Consider the following 21,787-nt stretch of genomic DNA (forward strand, 5'->3'; position numbering starts at 1 on the left):
ATGCTTCTGCATCACATATTTCTAGTCAGTCAGTCTACTTGGCCTATCAGAGTTATGAGAATTAAAATATTAGTCTGTCACAAGTGAACTATGTGGGATGAGGCTGGTTAGCATAATTTGCTACTGTTTTTCAAATATCTAGACTGCTGCTTGCATCAGTGTTGATCATCAGACAAATAACACTGAGTGTAAATAAAGAGGAAGAGATGAAACATTAATTGCTACAATGTGATGTACTTTATTTAACATATATTCATCAAATTCATCATTAGCTGGAGGATAATTGACCATGGAAGACTATGAGATTACTGAAGGCATCTTCCGGGTGAGCTCACTTATAGAATCTCTGAAAGAGAAATAAATAACAGATGGTTTTACTTCTAATGTTACATCCGAAATGTAACACTAACACACATATCACATCATATCACATCATACCTCATTTATAACCAGTTGCAAATAAACTACAATGTTACCATCAGTTGAAAGCTTTAGCAAGGTCACAAAAGATACCACTGGATACCTTCTGAGACTTAATTCACGTAGAGTTTCATCTGTTAGGCTAAATATAGCTCTCTCTGTGGAGAACCCCTTACAAAAGCCAAATTTGGTAGATGTCAGTAAGTCATTTTGTGTCATATGACCATAAATCGTATTATACACTGCTCTCTCAAACACTTTCGGAACACTGACAGCAAAGGGATGGGCTGATAATTGGACAGAACATTTCTCGCCCCACTTTTGTGTATGGTCATCACTATTGCATGTTTCAGTCTATCTGGAGATATCCCAGTTTTCACTGACTGGTTACATAAACAGGATAATATGTGACTGATTAAGTCTGCACATGATTTTAAAATCATTTTTGATGCTCTGTCATATCCAGAAGATTCTGAGCTTTTAAGTAGCGTTATGATTTTTTTCACTTTCTTTAGGAGTTGTGCTTTTGAAATGAAGTGCTATATCTGGAGTGATTTACATGTGATTTGGTAGCTCTATGGCTTCTATGGGAGACTGTATATTACGGTTCCCTGTTCTTTCAGCTACAGTGAGAAAAAAGTTGCTGAAATCTGAGGCTACTACTTTCTGGTTATTCTTGTCTGAACCACCACCAATGGATTGCAGAGTCCCTGCTTGTTAAGCAGGGCAAATGCATTATGCAGAAAAAATTAATAAGTTGAACAATAAAGTAAAAACCATATGGAAACAAATAGGAATAAGTTTGGCCTTTTTGATTAGACATGTCAGAATATTTTGTAATGTAGTTTCACTGCTAGGTTTGTACTAGCCCTTTGTTCTATATACAGATCTCTCTTTTTAGCACATGATGTTTTGAGGACAGCTGTTATCTACTCTTTCCTTCCACAACAGGTTGATTTCATTTTAATCCGTCCTTGGGGGAAGCAGGCCTCAAAATGTTTGAGAAATAAGTCCAAGACAATATTTTAATTTCTCATGGTGTAAACTGTTTCTAAATACAAGCTAGTAGATACCACATTTATTATTCTAACATGTTTAACCTTCGTGTGACCATTTATTGTTTTTCTACTAGTGATTAGACTGATAATTTATTATGGCTTGTGTTTTTATGTCATTTAATTTGTGGGGTGCGGGAACAGATTTCTGATCAAGGTCTAGCTGTGCCCATATACTCTTGTTGGGAATGAGACCATCAGGAGTAAGGTGAAAGTTGACAACAATCGTTCCAATTGTTTGACTGTTGCTATTTTAAAGAAAACTATTTTTAAAATCACCAAATATTACAATCTGACGGTTATTCCTATAAAGTTTTGTAAGAACTAATTCTAGCTGTGAGACTGCAATTATTATGATGAACTGAACTTCCAGTGCTAATCTCAGAGAACAGCTTCAAAAATGTTGTTCAGTGCAGTACTAAGCCGCATCTATCGTTTGCCATCTAAGAGTATTGTGAATATATCTTACCACCCTACCCAGCCTAGACTTTGCCAAAAAGCCCTCAATCTGATTGAGATATATTCACTGAAATCAACACCTTGCAACTTTTGAATCCATATTCATACTGTATACTTGGCTTTTTTTCATAATATTTATTAGTACCAAGAAATAATAATTAATCTATACACTTTCTATTAACCACAAAAAAGTGAGTCACAGTCCTTGTTAGTTTCCCAGATAACAGGCAGTTACAATTAAGAATAAATAAACAAAATAAAAAAATACTTGCTATGTTTATCTCCTTTCATTCATCTTCTCTATATGTTGAAACGGTCTCAACATACCTTTCTCAATACTTGACATTACATCTTCATTCATTCCAAGCACTCCCTAAAATTAATTTAACACACAGTACTTAACATGCTAAGTCTTAGTTATATATAGACACTGAATAAAACTTGATATCATACTTAAAATGTGTTACTTATTGATAAAATGAAATCATGGCAGTGAGTGACAAATGCTAATGTGAACAATGGCTTGGGAAGTTTGGGTAAGGCAGTTTTCTATGTTGTTTTGTTTAATATTAGACATGATTCCAGGTTCTCATCAATAAGATGACTTCTCAATTTAATCTTGATCAGGTTCATGTTCAAAAATGATTGTTCACATGAATACGAAGACCCAAATAAGGAAAGAACAGAAAATGCTAGTTTTTTCAGCTGACTATATGAGTCAGGAATGCTATAACAGATGTTAAAAATCAACACATCTTCTCTCACCAGGTCATTCAAAGGAGATCACTTCTACTACAATCTAAGTTCACATTTACTTGTCTCCAATTTTTCTTTATTATCACAGAGATTTGCCAAGGTTCAGTTCCATAATTCTTTGTTTTTTAAATTCAGCTATTGCATTTTAATATCACTAATGTTGATATTATGGGAGAAAAAATTAATTTTAGTACTGTAGCATTAAGAGCCTCTTTTCTATAAATAAAGACCATTGTTGCTTTGCTGTTTCTGAATTCCTGAAACCTGATTAGAAAACCTTCCCCCATATTTAAAAATGATGCTTTTAAATAACTAATGTCAATATCTGAAATATTTTCTTGGCAACATTTCAACAGTTTCGGAAAGAGAAGCAAAGTTTCTCTTTCAAAATCTTGTTCAAAAAGAAAAAGAATTTTTGAAATGTAAAAACTTCTTTCAACAGTAGAAAAATTCTTTCCTGCCCCCTGTACTTGATGATTAAGATAATTTACATGAAACAACACATCTACTATAAAATAAAATTTTTGGATCCACTGATCATTCATTAGGTCTGGATAGTAAAAACACTTCTCAGTTAGAAATACAGGAAGCAAAACTTTTCAGAATGTTTCCTCTTGGTAACCAATGTATTCTCCAATTCAATTAAAAGTTCTTTAAATTGACATTGATTAAGAGTTGGTTGGTTGGGTTGTTTTGGGGAAGGAGACCAGACAGCGAAGTCATCGGTCTCATCGGAATAGGGAAAGACGGGGAAGGAAGTCGGCCATGCCCTTTGAAAGGAACCATCCCGGCATTTGCCAGGAGCGATGTAGGGAAATCACGGAAAACCTAAATCAGGATGGCCGGACGCAGGATTGAACCGTCGTCCTCCCGAATACGAGTCCAGTGTTTAACCACTGCGCCACCTCGCTCGGTCATTGATTAAGACCTTCAGCTGTAATTGGCCATCTTCATCAAGAATTCCATACCTTTGCAAATTTCTTCTGTAACTGTCTGCACACAATAAGCTTCTTGATGAAGAGTGTAATGGTAAGTATCTAATGAATAGCTTCTTTCTTTCGAAATAGCAACAAACCCACTTCTGATGCCAGTCAAATTTCCTGTCTCTCTTGTTGACACTGAGGCAATTTTAATCAGTGGAATACAGTCCACTCAGTTAAAGCATTTGCTTGGCAAAAATCCTAAAAGTTATTCTTTAAGACATGCAGTTGAAATAAATCAGACAAAAAGTGAAACTTGCACTGTATCATTCATGTCACAACAATTGCCAACTACTATTGACAGAGCTGACTCCAATTTAAGATCTTCAGTTTGCTGGTTTTCTATACTCAAAGACATTATGACTGCTCCAACTTTCACTGTTTTAGTAGGGAATGGCAACTCTTCATAATTTTTAGAATATCTGCTTTGTTCTTAAAATCACAAAATAACTCTTCAGACACATTTAGAAAAAAAAACCTTTTGTGAGGAGCTTTCATAAAGGAAGTAACACATTATTGTGGCAGACCAAATACCTTTTATAGAATGCTACATTACACTTCAAGGTGACTCACATAAATGACATTATTTTTCAACACAAACACTAAGTCTCTGTAAACAACAGTCAGAATGTTCTACCAGTCATTCAGTTCCTTGATGATAGAAATCAGCTATTTGGTCATGGAGAGCCATTTGAGAACTGCTTTGTGTACATCCTCATTGCCAAAAATATGCAACTGCTGTGAATCAGTTGCCCAACAGTCTGGACATTTTCATCTGTCATTGATGTCAATCACCTTGCTTCCCAATCAGGATCACCAATCTTTGTGTGGCCTTGTTCAAATTACTGGCATCATTCCAGTACAGCTGACTGTGTCCACCTGCTTAGCTGGGTGGTAATGTGCTCGCCTCCCATGCAAGTGTGCCCGGGTTCGATTCCTGGAGGGGTTGGAGATTTTCTCCACTCGGGGACTGATTGTTGTGTTGTCCTCATCATCATTTCACCCTCATCACCGGTGCACAAGTCACCCAATGTGGCATCAAATGAAATAAGACATGCACTTGGCAGACGAACTTCCCTGAATGGGGCCTCCTGGCCAAAGATGCCATACGATCATTTCCATTTCCAGCTGACTGTGACACAGTATTTTGTCCATACAGCATTGGAATTTCATGATGACTATTTGTAATTTAGATGTTTTTCCCACAAGAATCATACAGTCTTGAGTACTTCAACTTTGAAATATACTTCCATTTGTTGCAGCACTTCTTTTCCATACTGTGATACTCCTGTTATACATACTGTAGCAGAACTGTGTCTGCAGGAAACCCAGAACATTCAGTCTCTCCTGACAATGCACCATTCTTGATGGGCAAATGTCTTAACATGAGGTGACACATACAACTTATTTTTGAGGTGCCCTTGCAGGGTTGACACAAGTTTCGCCAAGTAAATTTCCCTGATATTCCCCTGATTTCCAGACAAGTTTTGTCATTTTTCCCTGACAATATTGAGATCTGAAAAATATGTAAGAATTTCTGTATTTCTCCTCTGTGTGAGCAAAAATCTTAAGTACTACCATCAACATATTTTGTAATGAACTATTTTAGACGGAGAAAGCAGGCCAAATGGTATATATGTTTCATTAAGACCACTGTTGTTATTTTATTTCAATAAAACGGAATACATTTTGTGACAAAAATATGCATTTCCTTGGAGTTGCAAGACATATTTAAAATACCTTCACTGTTTTCAGAAATAACCTCAGAAAAAGTAGACCTCCCGAAAGAAGTGTATAAGGCCGGGAAGGGTTGTGTGAACCCAACACTACAGGTGACCAATAAAATATTGATTCTACTGTGTTCGTTATTTTCGGTTATTACCCACTGTGTTATGTGTATTATTTTATGTATTGTGCGATTTTTCTTCCAAGAAATATAAGAGTACAAAGCGTACAGACTGCCAGCAGCTGCCACAATTTTCTTCTTCTTACTGTCCATACTTTCTAATATATAACGTACTTTCAAAGTGTACTACAATAAGTCAAAGTCTGTAAAACACTGCACTGTACAACATGCTTGTCGTGAGACAGTCACAATTCTTCAAATCCATTGCCTGTGGCCTCTGGCCTGCCAAGGATCACTGCAGTCCTGGGTCCATGGATAAACCACAAAAATCTGCTGAATTACACCACACACAGACAGATGTGGCCTGCAGACATATCGCTGAGACTAGATCCAATGGGCAGGGCCTGCACATTAAAGGGAAACAACGATCTTCAGATCGGCAGGGCCGATCCGTTAGAGGTACCTGCAGAAATGGCCTGTGGTTTTTGCCCGTTATGGAAATTCACTCACATGGCCAGCTATTCATGGCCAGCTATTCACGTGTCACAGATACCATATTGATGAAATGAGACCATGGTGATCAATCTATGCTACGGATAACTTGTGAAAATACTCTGAGAATCAATAGTAATGAGGATAGGTGGCAACTCGCCATAAAGATGATTGCTGAGTCCCAGACAAGCAGCTAGAACAGTAAATCACTTTCTCAGAACTAAATTTTCGGCCATAACCATTGTCAGAATACAAGAGCATAAAACTCATGAACAAATGACCATCATCTCAGGCCACTGCATCTACAGTCTCTCAGAATCAGATCCAAACAAACACTCCTCATACCTCCCTCTCATCAGCAGCTGTTAGGCTAGCAGTAAGAAGTGGTGGCAACACTGACTGCAAGCTGGGGGGAGTGGTAAGAAGGGGAGAAGCAATAAGAATGAGGGAGTAGAGAAACTTCACTTGTACTCAGCTACGCCCAGTCAGCAACCATGTGTGACATCTCAGTTAACAAACCATTTCATCTACTGAGACAAAAATGAGATTTTTCCAGTGTTTTTTTTTTTTTTTTTTCAAATTTCGAAACGTGTCAGTGTCCATGATGTGGTTGTAGCAACAATGATTACCAAAGTACAAAGGACAATTAAAACAGGCAGGAAGATATACATGTTCAGTAAACTAGATAAAAAATCAGTAATATCATATCTCAATGAAGAAGTGGAAACTCTCAGTACAGGGCAGGAGCATGTAGAGGAACTCTGGCTCAAATTTAAAAGAATAGTTGGCCATGCACTGGATAGATATGTACCCTGTAGAACAGTTCATAATTGGAGGGAACCTCCATGGGATACAGTCACTGTAAAGAAACTTGTAAAGAAACAGAGATTACTGCATAAAAGGTGTAAACAAAGCAAATGGCTATAGATAAAGAGATGCTGAATGAAATATGTTTGGCTGTTGAGACAGTAATGTGTATTGCCTTCAATGACTATTGTAGCAGAATATTGTCAAGTGATTTTACACAGAACCGAAAGAAATTCTAGTCATATGTAAAGGCTGTTAGTGGCACCAAAATTAGCGTCCAGTTCCTAGTGAATGAGGCAGGAACTGAAATTGAGGTTAGAAAAGCAAAAGATGAAATGCTTAACTCGATTTTCAAATGTTTTTTTACATAGAAAAACCAAGGAGAATTGACTCAATTTAATCCTTGTATGACTGAAGACATGTATGAATAAGTATTAGTGTCAATGGTTTTGAGAAACAGCTGAAATCATTAAAATTGAAGAAAGCTCCAGGGCCTGGTGGAAGCCCTGTCAGATTCTATATTGAATTTGTAGCTTAGTTAGCCCTCTCTAACTACAATCTATCATAGATCCCTCAAACAAAAAACTGTGCCTACTTCTTGTAAAAAGGCACAGGTCACACCCATTTACAAGAAGGCTAGTAAAAGTGATCCATAAAACTACTGTCCAGTATCCTTGACATTGATTTGTTGTAGAATCTTAAAATATAATCTGAGCTCAAAGATAATGAGGTATCTTGAACAGAATTACCTTCTCAATGCCAGCCAGCAGGGATTTTGAAAACATCGATCATGTGAAACCAAACCCTCACTTTTCTCACAAGGCATACTGAAAACTTTTTATGAAGGCAGTCAGGTAGGTACAGTATTTCTTGATTTCCAAAAAGAATTTGACTCAGTACCACATCTACACTTGTTGTCAAAAGTACACCCATATTGGGTATAAGGTGAAATCTGTGAATGAATTGAGAAATTTTTGATAGTGAGGATGCAGTATGTTATCTTGGATGGAGAGTCATCATCAGATGTAGAAGTAACTTTGGGCAGGGATGTGTGTTAGGATCCGTGCTGTTCATGATGCATATTGATGACCTTGCAGACAATATTAATAGTAAAATCGGGCTTTTTGCAGATTATGCAGTAATCTTTAATGAACTAGTATCCCCCCTAGAAACTGCGTAAATATTCAGTCAGATCTTGATAAGAGGTTGGCAACTTGTTTTATATGTTCAGAAATGTAAAATTGTGCACTTCACAAAACGAAAAAACATAGTATCCTATCACTATAATATCAATGTATCAATGAGTCACTGTTGGAATCAGCCACTCATACAAATACCTGGGTGTAACTCTTTGTAGAGATATTAAATGGAATCAGTCATGGGTAAAGCAGGTGGTAAATTTTGGTTTATTGGTAGAATTCTGGGGAAGTGCAATCAATCTACAAAGAACTTACAAATTACTTGTGCGACTGGTTCTAGAATATTACTCATGTGTGGGACCCATACCAGATAGAACTAACAGAGGATATTGAACATATACAGAGAAGAGCACCACAAATGGTTGCTAGTTTGTTTAATCCAAAGGAGAGTGTCGCAGAGATACTGAAGGAACTGAACTGGAAGACTCTTGAAGGTAGACATAAACTATCCCAAGAAAGTCTGTTAACAAAGTTTCAAGAACTGGCTTTAAATGTTTACTCCAGGAATATACTACAACTCCCTATGTATTGCTCACATAGGGATTGTGAGTATGAGAGTAGAATAATTACTTAACACACAGAGACATTCAAACAGTCATTCTTCCCATGCTAGGTATGTGAATAAAGCAGGAAGAAACCCTAGTAAGTGATATAATGGGACATACCTTCTGTAATACACCTCACAGTGGTTTCCTGAGTATAGATGTAGTTGTAGATGTCCATGTACATGTAGATGTAAAGTGCAGGTGTTCCACAGGGTTCTGTTCCAGGTCCAGTGCTTTGCTTGATGTATAAGATGATTTTGCTAAATGGGGATGAACTGCAGGAAATGAAATTAAACCTGCCAACAGACACCAGTACTTACATTTTGACAACTGCCATCATTTCCATGTCAAACAATCCCTTTCATACAGCCTTGGCATCCAAAGCAAACGTAACGATGCAGACTCTTTACAGCAATACACCATCATTCTCTCCTCAGACTTCACTGCAAATAGTTACTCCACCAGCCTAGTTCAAATGCAGATTTCCCGGGCCATCATATTGAATCCTGATACTGCTGATACCTCCAAAAAACAACTTCAGAGCACACCACTGGTGACTCAGTATTATCTCGGTCAGGAATGTATTAATCAGCTACTTTGACAGGGCTATGACTTCCTAAAACCATGCCCTGAAATGAGATTGATTCTGTCTGAAATTTTGCCCAGCACACCTAGAAAACTTTTTCGTTGCCAACCCAATCTCTGCAATATTCTTGTCGGGCCCTATACTCCTTTTGCATCCTACCCTTTGGCTCCTAGCCCTGTGACTGTCACTTCTGCAAGACTTGCCCTATGCACTCTCCTACCACCTGCTATAGCAGCCCTGTTACTGCCAGAGCATATATTATCAAAGGGAGAGCCACCTATGAAACAACACCCATCATATACCAGCTATTATGTAAACACTGTTTGGCCTTTTACATCAGCAGGGCTACCACCAAATTATCAATTAGGCTGAATGGACATAGGCATCTGGTGTATACTGGCAACATGCAATATCCTGTTGCAGAGCATGCTGTACAACATAACAGTCATGACCTCAACGCCTGTGTCACCATAACTGCCATCTGGATTCTTCCCCCAGACACCAGTTTCTTGGAACTTGGCAGTTGGAACTAGCACTATAAAATGTCCTTGGTTCTCATCATCAACCTGGCCTTAATTTACATTAATTTCTGCTGTCTCATCATTTCTTCACAGTAACTACTATTTTCTTCACTCCATTTTAGTTTACTACATCTCTCATTGTCTTACCTATATATTTTTACACCATCCTCCTCCCACATCTGTACTTACAGTGCACTTAGTTTCTCACTCTTATTAACTCATGTATAATTTTTAAACAGCAATCATTGTCCTGCATATTACAGTGTTTTCCACAATTAAGTGCTCAGGTTTTCAAATTTTGTCCAATGCAGTCCACAACAATCAATATTTCCTTCTCATCCTGCGTGGTAAGTCTCCCCTTACCTGTGGTTCTGGGTGACATTCCCGAAATCTACCCCTTTTCCTAGACCTCTCCAGTTCTTTTCCTTCACCCTTCTTCCTTCCCCTTATATTTCTCAAAGAGGGAAGGTCTATTTGTTGCCATTAGATCCAATATACTTCCATAATGACTGGGGCTCCTATCTATCTGTCCTGGATAGTTTTCAGGGAAGGCACTCAGTAAAGTTTCACAGGCTGTCTTATCGCTCCCTCCACTAACAAAATGGTACATTTCCCAATTAATTGTTGGATAATTAAAGTCTCCACCAATGATTATAGTATGATAGGGAACTAATGTACAAGTGAACTGAGGTTTTCTCTAAAGTTTACAGTTACATCAGAAGATGAGTCTAGCAGGTGATAAAAGGATCCATTTATCATTTTATGCCATCCCTGATACTGAGTCTAGCCCAAATAATCTCACAAGCAGCTTAAATTTCTACCTCAATGGATTTGAGTATCTTGTCTACCGCAACAAATACACCATGTCCATTTCCTATTTGCCTATATTTTTGATATACACTTAAATTTTCCCAAAAAATCTCATTGCTATCAATTTCAGGTTTCAACTATCTGTCTGTACCTAGTAATATGTTAGCTTAACTGCTTGTCATGAGTGCTTGAAACTCTGGCAATTTGTTGTAAATGCTTCAGCAGTTTACCATTAGAATTTTAATACCCTCACCTGTGAGAGGCATTTATTTCAGTCTTACAGTGATACTTCTCGATTTCCAGCAGCTGTCAGTATCTGGATTGGATGGAGAGTTGTCTAATCTAATAAACTCTTGTGTGCACCCCACGCACAATCAGCTACCTGAGTAGCAGCCTCTAAGGGTTAGAGCACACCTGACCAATTTAGGAGCACCCAACAGTCTCAACCCCACAGTGCAAGTCCATGAAGTCACAGCCTAGCTTGTCAGAGAACTTTCAAAGTCTCTGGGTCAGTCCTTCCACTCAACTCAGAACCAAAGGGCCATGATCAGTTTTGAGGACAATGCTGAAAATTGTGAGCTTCACTGAAACTCCATGTGCAAGTCTGGTTTCCTCAACCTTCTCCAACAGTCTGCAGAGGTGACGAGATCAACAGGAGAGGGTAGTATGAGAGTGGTTTGAAAATTTCTTGGAACACAACAGAAAAAAAAGTACTTATGTCACTGAAACATTTTTTATTTCTCAATGTAGTCTCCTTGTAGAAAATGCACTTGGTCCAACAAAGTTCCAGTGCCTTGATCCCATCATAAAAATGAGTTTCCTCCAGGCTTGCAAAGTAGTTGTCAACTTCAGCTATCAATTCTCCATTTGAAGTGAATCTTCGTCCACCAAGAAAAATTTTCAGTTTTGGGAAGAAATGGAAGTCTTACGGAGCCATATCAGCTGAATAAGGTGGGTGCGGCAACCATTCATACCTTAGTTCATGTAATTTTGCCTTGGTGATTGCATATGTGTGAGGGCACACATTGCCTTGCTGGAAGATGACTTTCTTCCTTGCTAAACCTAGCCTTTTTTGTGTATCTATTGTTGCAATTTCGTCCAGGAGGTTAGCATAGTAGTCTCCAGTAATATGTCCATTCTCATGCATTTTTGATCCACCATTAAGAGTCATGCCACCAATCTTGTAGATAATTTTTTCATTTCTAATTCTTCAGTTAAAATGTGATACACCCTTTCACATGACATCTGGCAAGAGTGAGCAATTTCACGACTTTCAATCAGCGATCCTCCATGACCATTTGTGCACGTTTGCAATGATTTCTGGAGTAGTGACACATCTTGGTCGACCAATACGCGAATCATCATCTAAGCTCTCCCAACAAAATTTAAATTCATTTGTCCACTTGGCAACTGTTGAATATGAAGGAGCAGAGGCCCCCAGTGTATTCTGGAAAACAGCATGAATGTTCTTTGCCTTCATACCTTTCTCTACGAAGTACTCAATCACTGCTCGAATCTCGATTTTTTCCATCTTCACAAATCACTACACAGGAACAACAACAGAACCATGACACCACTACAGCTCTCTTCCAAGAGCACTGACATGGCACATATTTACAGGCAACAGTCCAAGGAATATCACATGAACAACTCGTTGCACTAGCGCTGACCCCTCGTGGATATTCCGAGACCTTTTCAAACCACCCATGTACTTGAGGTACCACTGGTATAGGTATCACTGGTACACAGCACTCAGTAGCTCTTCCAAAACACCGATTTGCAACAGCTGCCAATCATTTGACAGTAGTCAGGGCAATTTACAGCCACTTACGAACAACAGTCAACTCATCCTATGTTCAAGAACAGCCTTCACAGTAGGGCTGCATTTTGGCTGGTGCAAGACAGTGAACAAATAACTTTAAATTAAGCCCACAGATTATCTTTAAATCTGTTGAGCCAAAATGTTGGTAATTCCCTATAAGAATCAATGTAAATACACAAAACAAGATTTCTGATAAGGCAAGACAAAAAGCTGTGATAAAAACTTCTAGTTTCTTAAAACGTTTTGAGGTTGATTGTAATTGTTATCAAACTTGAAAACAAGAGTTAATTTATGACAAATGCAGTTAATATCTGTGACTACTCCTCTTCAAGGGAAAACTAGATGTAACACAACATTTTAGTTAGGAAATCTCCTACAGTAACTAAATCACAAACATTGATTTGCTACAATTTGGTCATAGATTATGCAAAGGACAATGGTAGCTTCCAAAAATTCTAAAAATGCATGTTTATTTGCATTGATATATAATGAAGTTCAGGAGTGATGTGTTTTTTGGCAGAACTGTGGAACACAAATACTGATTTGCTACGAAATAAACTATGTATCCAAAAGAATCACACAGGTAACTTATGAAACTATATTTTTGTAAGCATCTGAAAATTCTCAGAATAACCTATTTCTCACGCAAACTGTACACTAAAGTTAGGGAACGATTGTTTTGAATGAGGACAGACCTACTGTCCACAAACTTTTAAAAGACCACAATTAAGTTTAAACCTACAATTATCTATAACAGTATGAGTTTATCACAGCACTTGAAAATGTTCAAAATCTCACAATATATCATAAAGCATATGGGTGTTGGTGCAATCAATGAAAGACGATGCAGATACAATGCGAGCAGTAAAAATCTAGAACTTTAAATTTGTAAGCAATCTTGTACACATGGTCTTCCACAAAGGAAAATTCCTGAGTCAGCTTTTATATATAAATAAACAAGCATATTTCATGGATTTTTCACGTAGCTGATTCTGTACACATTTCTACGGATTTTTCACGTAGCTGATTCTGTACACATTTCTACACAGGCAAGCTGAAGAACAACAGCACAGCTTAAGTATATCTCAATCAAAATTACTAAAATGTGCAGCAACAACAAAGTATGTCTTCTGACTATTGCAAATAACAATGCCAACAGATATGACTTTCCCCCCACCCCCACCCCCACCCACAGTCAGATTCAAGTCTCTTCCCTGTTTGTTGGCACTGGAAGGAAACTTTCTGCTCCCAATTATGCAGGTATTGTTGAGCCTTTTCTCTAATCTCATAACGTTCCAGCTGATGCAAAACTATTGCATTTTCCACAAAATCAAATGCTATTGTTAAATCAAAGAAAATATCTACTGTCCTCAATGTATCATTTAGCCCTGATATTACCACATACACAAAAGAATTAATAGCATTTTCTGTGGACATTCCCCTCCTAAAGCCAAACTGAGAGTCAAGCAAAAAATTATATATATTACTCTTGTACACTTTTTCACAAACTTTTGGAAACTGTGGTAGCAAAGAAATTTGTCAGTATAATCTATGTTATCTCTTTCACCCTGATGAAAGAAACCACAGTCCTGAATTCACTGGTTCCAGACCTTACCCTAGATGATCAGCAGTGGTTGCCACCACCGGAATCTTCAATGATCTTTGCTTTGTCCACCCTCCCTAACAAGAACTAGCACAAAGTTAGGTGCCATCTTTGAGGAGGGGGTGGTGATGTATCCAGTGGGATGATGTTGAAACAGAAGAAATATATATACTCCACCCAGAAAAGTGCTATTACTGGGCATGTGAGTCCACATGCACAACTTCATCTACAAAGGAATATCCCTTGCTGCAACCTATTTCTGGCCACCATCATGCACAAATAGTGATGGATCATCACATTTCCTGTTATAGCTACTACGAACTTGAGACTTTGCTTTAGAGCACAATTATTCTTGCTTCTGCTTCCTGTAGATAGCCCAGTCTGCACTTATGCTCTACAACTGAGAAAGACTGATTTCACTGGCAGTTTTGTATAGTGTTTACTTTCATGTAATAAAGCAGCAGTTCTGCACATAAAGCACCTTTACCATTACCATATCTCTCTAGAGACTTGATGCTGACAATACAAATTTACACAGAAGATTTTATTGTTGACTATATTGTAAAAAATAGATTGCTACTCACAGTTGACATGATGAGTTGCAGAAAGGCATGATGAAATGACTATTTCATATAAGCTTTCAGCCACAGCCTCAGAAAAGAAAAATGCACACACATTCACAGAATGAAGCACACTGCACACACACTACATACATAAAAACTGTCTCCAGCTGCTCCAGCCAGAATACAACTGAAACACACTGAATGGTAGCAACAATCCAGAGTGTGGCAGGGAAGGGGAAGGGATAGCAGGGTATGGGTGGGGAAAGAGGAATCAGCACTGACTGGCAGAATGTGTAGGGACTGGAGGTGGCAGGACAGGGCCTCCAGATGCAGCATCAGGAGGCTGTGGAGGAGGAGAGGAGGAGAAAAAAATTGGGAGAAGAAAGGAGAGGAGGAAAGATGGGAACTAAGACTAATAGGTGTGCTGGCTGAGAGCAGTGCACAGTTAGAGCAAGGGTAAGTGAATTGTGAGGAGATGACAGGGTAGAGGGGTTGGAAACAGTTGAGTGGAGACTTTGTGTACAGTAAGTTACTGTAGGTCAAGGCCAGGATAATTTCAGGAGAGGAGAATGTGTTGTATGGATAACTCCATCTGCACAGTTCAACAAAGATGGTGGTGGAGGAGAGAATCCATACAGACTGGGTCATGAAGCAGCCATTGAAATCAAGCACATTACAATCAGCTGCATGTTGTGCCACAAGGTAGTGTGACAGTGGCCATTCATAATGGTGGACCAGCTGGTTGGTAGCCATACCAATATAAAAAGCTGAACAGTGATTGCAACAGAACTATTACATGGCATGGCTGCTTTCACAGGTGGCTCAGCCAGCCTCTGATGGGATAGGATAAGAATGTAACAGGACTGAAACAGGAAGAGCTGGGTGCACAGATTGGGCAGAGCTTGCACCTGAGTCTTCCATAGGGATATGATCTCTGATTGGGAGTGGCATAGGGATAGACTAGGATGTTGTGAGGGTTAGATGGGTGACAGAACACTACTTTAGGAGGGAGTGGGAAAGATTTGGATAGAATGTCCCTCATTTCAGGACATGATCATAGATAATTAAAGCCCTGACAAAGGATGTGGTTTAGTTGTTCCAGTGTGGGGTGGTGCTGGGTGATGAAATAGGTGCTCCTCTATAATTGATTCTTGAGGATGGAGGGAGGATGGGCAGTGAGTGGAGATACAGCACAAGAAATCTGGTCACAAACTAGGTGTGTTGTGCATTTTTGAGAAGGTCTTTATGAGATCTTCAGCTCACTGGGGAAAGGAGCTCCCATAATTGCAGATAAGCTGTCCCCGGGTGACCAGGCTGTGTGGAAGGGATTTCTTGGTTTGGGATGGATGGCAGCTGTCAAAATGTAGGTATTGTCAGTGGTTGGTAGTTTCAGTGTGGACAGAGGTGTGGATGGAGACATCAGAGAGTAGGAGGTGAACGACCAGGATGGTGGCACATTGGGTTGAGGAGGACCAACTGAAGTGGATGGGAGAGAAGGTACTGAGGTTGTGAAGGAATGAGGATAGAGTGTCCTGGCCCTCAGTCTAGATCATGGTGATACCATCAAAGAGCCTGAAGCAGAACAGGGGTTTGGGATTTTGGGAAGCTAGGAAGGTTTCCTCTTGATGGCCCATAAACAGATTGGCATAAGAGGATAACATGCGGGCTGCCCATAGCTGTACCACAGATTTCTTTGTATATCTCCCCTCCAAAGGAGAAACTGAATCCCTTGCACTCCAGCACCTGGAAGAGAATTCCAGACACCAATTCCAGCCTGCTAACATCCTGCTGCCAACTTAGGGCACCAGTGTCCAAACCCCACCTCTATCCTACCCACCGTGTTTCTCCACATCAACGCTACATAGCACCCAGATTCTCCCTGGTGGACCTTTTCAACTTGTCCCACCTCCCAAAGCTCCTTTCCAACACTCCACTAAATTCAGAACTGAACAGTCTCAGGACACCTTCCCACAAAAATCCACAGCCCCACAGAAGTTTCAGTTCCATCCAAAGGCCTCACCTACAGCTCCACACCAAAATTTAACCAAGTTTGACCTGTCAAAGACCAACTCTCCTTCTCCAGATCTCTACAATGGGAACACTTCTTTGCCACCAATCCCTCTAACCAAAGCCAATGTGCTGCCACTCATCCCTGCCTCTCCCAGTTCATATTACTATCAAATCTTGCCCCCCCCCCCCCCCCCGCCCCTCCTTCCAAACCACCCTCTGGTCACCTTCTAGGAGCTCCTTATCTCCAGCTCGGCCTCACCAACCTTCCCCAGGTCCCTTCCTATGAACACTAATATTTCAGCAGACAAAAGGACAGCCAAACACAGCATCAAAACATGTCCTGACAAAGGTTCACTGTGACTGTCTGGTGGAAGGTCTCTGCCAGTTATCTGACTCCTCCACCTACAAACTCTGCCAGACTGACCCCATCCTAGAATTCACCATAAGCTACAGTCCCTAATTATAACCTTAGACCCTTCCAGAACCTCTCACCTGAATCCATTTCCCTCTTCACCTCTATGACACTCCACATTCCCACTTTCTACATACTCCCCAAAATCAACAACCCCAACAATACTGAATGCCACATGTTAGCTAGTTACTATCCTCCCACTGAAAGAATTTTGGCTCCCATCAACCAACATCTTCAATCTATTGTCCAAAACAGAACATCCCACATCAAAGATACCAACCACTTCCTTCACTGACTGTCCGCCATCCCCACCTTTTATTTCCTGGATCCCTACTCATCAATATTAATGCCACTTCCCTATAAACCAACATCCCTCACACCCATAGCTTTGCTGCTATTGAACACTACCACTCTCATGGCCTTCAGACTCCAAATCCACATCTTACTATCTATATCCCAACTCTCAACTACCTCTCCTTTGAAGGGAAGGTAGACAAAGCCACTCTGTTTAGGAATGTCTAGAGGGAACCTTCCAAACCTCCTAAAATCTCAAGTCCCTGGTCAGGTTCAGGCTCACTGATGATATCTTCATGATATGGACTCAGGACCTGCACATTTTATCCAGCCGGCCGGAGTGGCCAAGTAGTTCTAGGCGCTACAGTCTGGAACCTCGCAACCGCTACGGTCGCAGGTTCAAATCCTGCCTCGGGCATGTGTGTGATGTCCTTAGGTTAGTTACGTTTAAGTAGTTCTAGGGGACTGATAACCTCTGCAATTAAGTCCCATTTGAACATCTTATCCTCATTTGTTCACATCCTCAAGATCTTCTTTCCCACTCATTTCATCAGGTCCTCCTCAAGCCAGCATGCCATCATCCTAGACATTGACTTCCTCCTCTCTGATGCCTCCATCCACTCTTATGTCCACATTAAACCTGCCAATCATCAATAGCACCTACATTTCAACAACTGCCACTCTTTTAACCCCAAAAAGCCACCAAGGGACTGAATATCTGCAGTGATGGGAGCTTCCTTGCACAGCATGCTGGAGGTCTCACATAGGCCTCCAAAGACAGGCACCATGCCACAAACCTATTCCACATCTGCACATACTCCCAAGCCTCCCACCACCCTCAAGGAACATCAATAAAGAAGTATCCTTACTGACAACCAAAGCCCCCTCAGACTGGAACAACTGAACCATTTCCTTCATTAGGGTTTCAGTTACCTATCATCATGTCCTGAAATGAAAGACATTCTACCCAAGATCCTTTCCATCGCCTCCTACAGTGGTGTTATGTCACCCATCCAACTTTCACAACACCTTCATTCATCCCTGTGGCACTCCAAATTACAACCTTTTGCCACTGAGACCATATTCCTGTGGGAGACCCAGATGCAAGACAGCCCAATGCACCCCCCTAGCACTTCGTACTACAGTCCTGTCATAGGCTTATCCTACCCCATCAGAGGCCAGCCAACCTGTGAAAGCAGGTCTGTTGTAATCAATGTTCAGCTTTTTATATTGGTAAGACTACCAACCAGCTGTTCACCAGGAAGAACAGAGCAAAGTTGACACACTGTGGCACAACGTGCAGCTGAACATAACATGCTTGAGGTCAATGGCTGTTTCACAACTCAGGCTATCTGGATCCTTCCCTCCACTACCATCTTTTCTGAACTGTGCAGATGGGGTTATACTCACAACACATTTTCCACTCCTGATATCATCCCAACCTCAACCTACAGTAACCCACTGTCCCCACAGCCTTAAACCAACTGTTTCCATCCCCTCTGTCCTGTTACCTCTTCACAATTTGCCTCCCCTCATGCTCAATGTGCACTGCTCTCTACTGATGCACCCAGTGTTCTTCATCCCCTTCTCTGATCCTCTCCCTTCATCTCCTCTTTGGGGTGAGTAGCAATCTATCTTTTTCATTACACTGTAGACATTGCAACCTGGACTTTCCACAATTAGATTTTATTGTTGGTTACTGTCCCTGACATTACCTCTTTTTCAACCATGAGTTAAGTGATTGGAATGTTTTGTGTTCTCTTCAAGTTATTACTTAAATTCTGTCTACCTGACAACCAAACTAAGCAACAATTTTATGAAATGTGATAGCATTTGATAACAAATTTGTCTTAAATGTCAGATAAATAACATTAATATAATAGCTGTTTTCACGACACGTGTCTTGCAATAGAACAGATACTAACCCACGGGCATCATTTCTCCAGTAGGGAGCATAAAGTCCAGTAAAGGCTGGGACAAAGTAAACATCACCAGTTGTCTTGACCTCATCAGCCACATTTTCTGATTCTGGGACACTATCAATTAGATTCATTTTTTCTTTTAACCACATTATGGATGACCCAGCAACTGCCACAGAACCTTCCAGAGCATAATTTGGTGATGCTGACTTGCCCAGTTGGTAAGCAACTGTTGTTACTAAACCATGAGTTGAGTCTATCCGCTACATGAAAGAAAAAAGAATATTTAATAATTATTTCTGACAGTCAGTGGCATAAGAAAATACAATACATATTCCATTAATTTAGACACTCATGTCATGACTATAATGCTTCTTTTTAAACACTATAACAATAATAAAAATTGACTTGACAAGCCTTTGTCACAAGGTATTCATTTCCTAAGAATTCTAAGCTCAAAAACAGTGATTATTAGAGGGCCACAGAAACTGCCATGTGAAGATTTATTCATCTTCTATTGATTCACAACTAGTTTTGTGATTATAAAGCCTGATGCTCAAGTGCTTAACATCTGACATAAAGAAGTTGCAAAAAAAACTTTTGTTAACCTACATAGGCTAACTACATGACAAAATTTTAATTACATTGTTAATAACAAAAGAAAGACCATGGACCATTTCTTAGACATGGAAGCTATTCCTCTATAAAATATAGATGTCCCCTATTTTCACAGTTGTCAACAACTTGATGGTGGAGCACATCCAAAATGTAAACTACAACAAACAGGGGTACCAAGAACCAAATCAAACTATAACAGAATCCCAGTGATAAATAGTGATTACCTTAGGGAAGTTGAGAACCTATAAATAGTGCTTACACAAACGGCCATAAGAAAGTGTGAATGGAGCGGCCCAGCTGACAGTACAGCATGTACTGACAACTTGGGTGTAACACTCAGAAATATTGCCTTGTTGCATATGCAAAGAAAGATGCACCAGGCTCAGTGAAGTCCTAGTCACAATATACATAAGACATGGTGGAGTGCCAATCCCATATCTCATGTATATTATAAATGCGAAAGTTTGTGTGTGAATATTTCCTCCTTCACACTGAAATGGCTGAGAGGATTTGGAAGAAATTTTGTATACAATTAGCTTATAGCCTGAATTAACAGACAGGTTGCTTTTAAAAGTGTCTGGTACAAGATATTTATTAATTTGAAGAGTGTAATGTGAAATGTGACACAATAATTACTCTTATAAAAAGCTATTACTATCTGACTTTTGAACTGTATTTGTGAAAATGCTTTTATTGTTTAATATGTCCTATATAATATGGTCAATGGAATGAATGCAATGGTTAAACAGTGGAACTCCAGATCAGATTATAAATAACATAAGGAAAAGATAGATTGCTACATACAGTAAAAATGACACATTAAGTTGCAGACATGCACAGCTAAAAGACACTTACACATTAGCTTTCAGACACAGCCTTCATCAGAAAAGGAAACACACACATATTCATTCATACAAGCAGGCACACCTTATGCAAACATGACCACCACCTCTGGTAGCTTGGACCAGGATGCCATTCTGGTCAGAGCTGCTGGAGATGGCGGTCTTGTGTGCATGAAGTGTGGTTGCTTGTGCGAATATGTGTGTGTGTGTGTGTGTGTGTGTGTGTGTGTGTGTGTGTGTGTGTGTGTGTGTGTCATCTTTATGGTACATAGCAATCACATTTTCCTCGTGTTGTTGAATACAATGGTTATACATTCCTCAAAATGTTTAATCCATACTTCCATACAAGCCTAGTGCATTTTAGCTGCTGAGCATCAGGTGTATCTTATAGCTTCCGAGATTATTGAAGAATGACTGTCATTTAAATAGTGTACAACAGAGACATGTCAAGCTTCTTCATATAGAACCTGGCAGGCTTTCAGTGAGGCTAGATTTGATTACGATATGCAAGTGTATCTTCTGGTAACAGGCACACAAGAGGGCAGATGACTTTGTTGCATGTATAAATATCATAAAATTTGCACTGCACCAAACTACAAATTGTTTTTATTTTCTTTGTCGAGTTACTCCTTCACACTGAAGCAAATCAATGGATTTGGATGAACGTTGGAACGGAGATAGCCTATACCCTCAATTAACACATAGGTTATCTTTTATTCTGGAAAACAAATCACTGTTACAATGAATTATTAATGTAACTACTGTTACTGTAGGATGGATAACATGACTAAAATGTCATTCATGGAAGTAAACTATCAAATGAATGCAGTGCATTTAGTGTAGACATTAGTTTTTAACTGTTTTGACAAACAAAATAATTACATACATAAGTCTAGGACAGCAGAAATATTCCTCAGGATAAAACCATCACCAAACTCTGCAACAATGTAACATATGAGCACAAAAATATTTTGTAGCACTTAGAATGTTTTGTATGCAAGTGTATTTGATTGTGATAATATTGGGATTCTTAAATGATGACTTGGCTTCTGTGTCTGGATTGTCATGATTTATAACTGTTTTGTAAACTTCACGGGCCCCAAGGGTCTCAGTGGTTCAGAAGCATTAACAATCATGAAATTGACCTTCTCAATCACTATAAATAATAGTCAAGGACAAACATTAAAAGTGGCAGGTATTCAAGTGGACATACCATGTTTTTTGCACA

The 21,787-nt window shown here is 39.4% G+C and overlaps 1 protein-coding gene across 1 annotated transcript in view; it reads right to left on the bottom strand.

Annotated features, from left to right (window-relative positions):
• Positions 1–21,787, bottom strand: part of LOC124775653 (glycerol kinase-like) — a 166,541-nt gene that overhangs the window by 60,822 nt on the left and 83,932 nt on the right. The window contains exon 7 of the mRNA XM_047250481.1: positions 19,106–19,362. Within this exon, the coding sequence (XP_047106437.1) occupies positions 19,106–19,362 (257 nt within the window). The remainder of the gene's footprint in view (positions 1–19,105; positions 19,363–21,787) is intronic.

The sequence above is a fragment of the Schistocerca piceifrons genome, chromosome 2, assembly GCF_021461385.2.
Source record: "Schistocerca piceifrons isolate TAMUIC-IGC-003096 chromosome 2, iqSchPice1.1, whole genome shotgun sequence".
Taxonomy (NCBI): Eukaryota; Metazoa; Arthropoda; class Insecta; order Orthoptera; family Acrididae; genus Schistocerca; species Schistocerca piceifrons.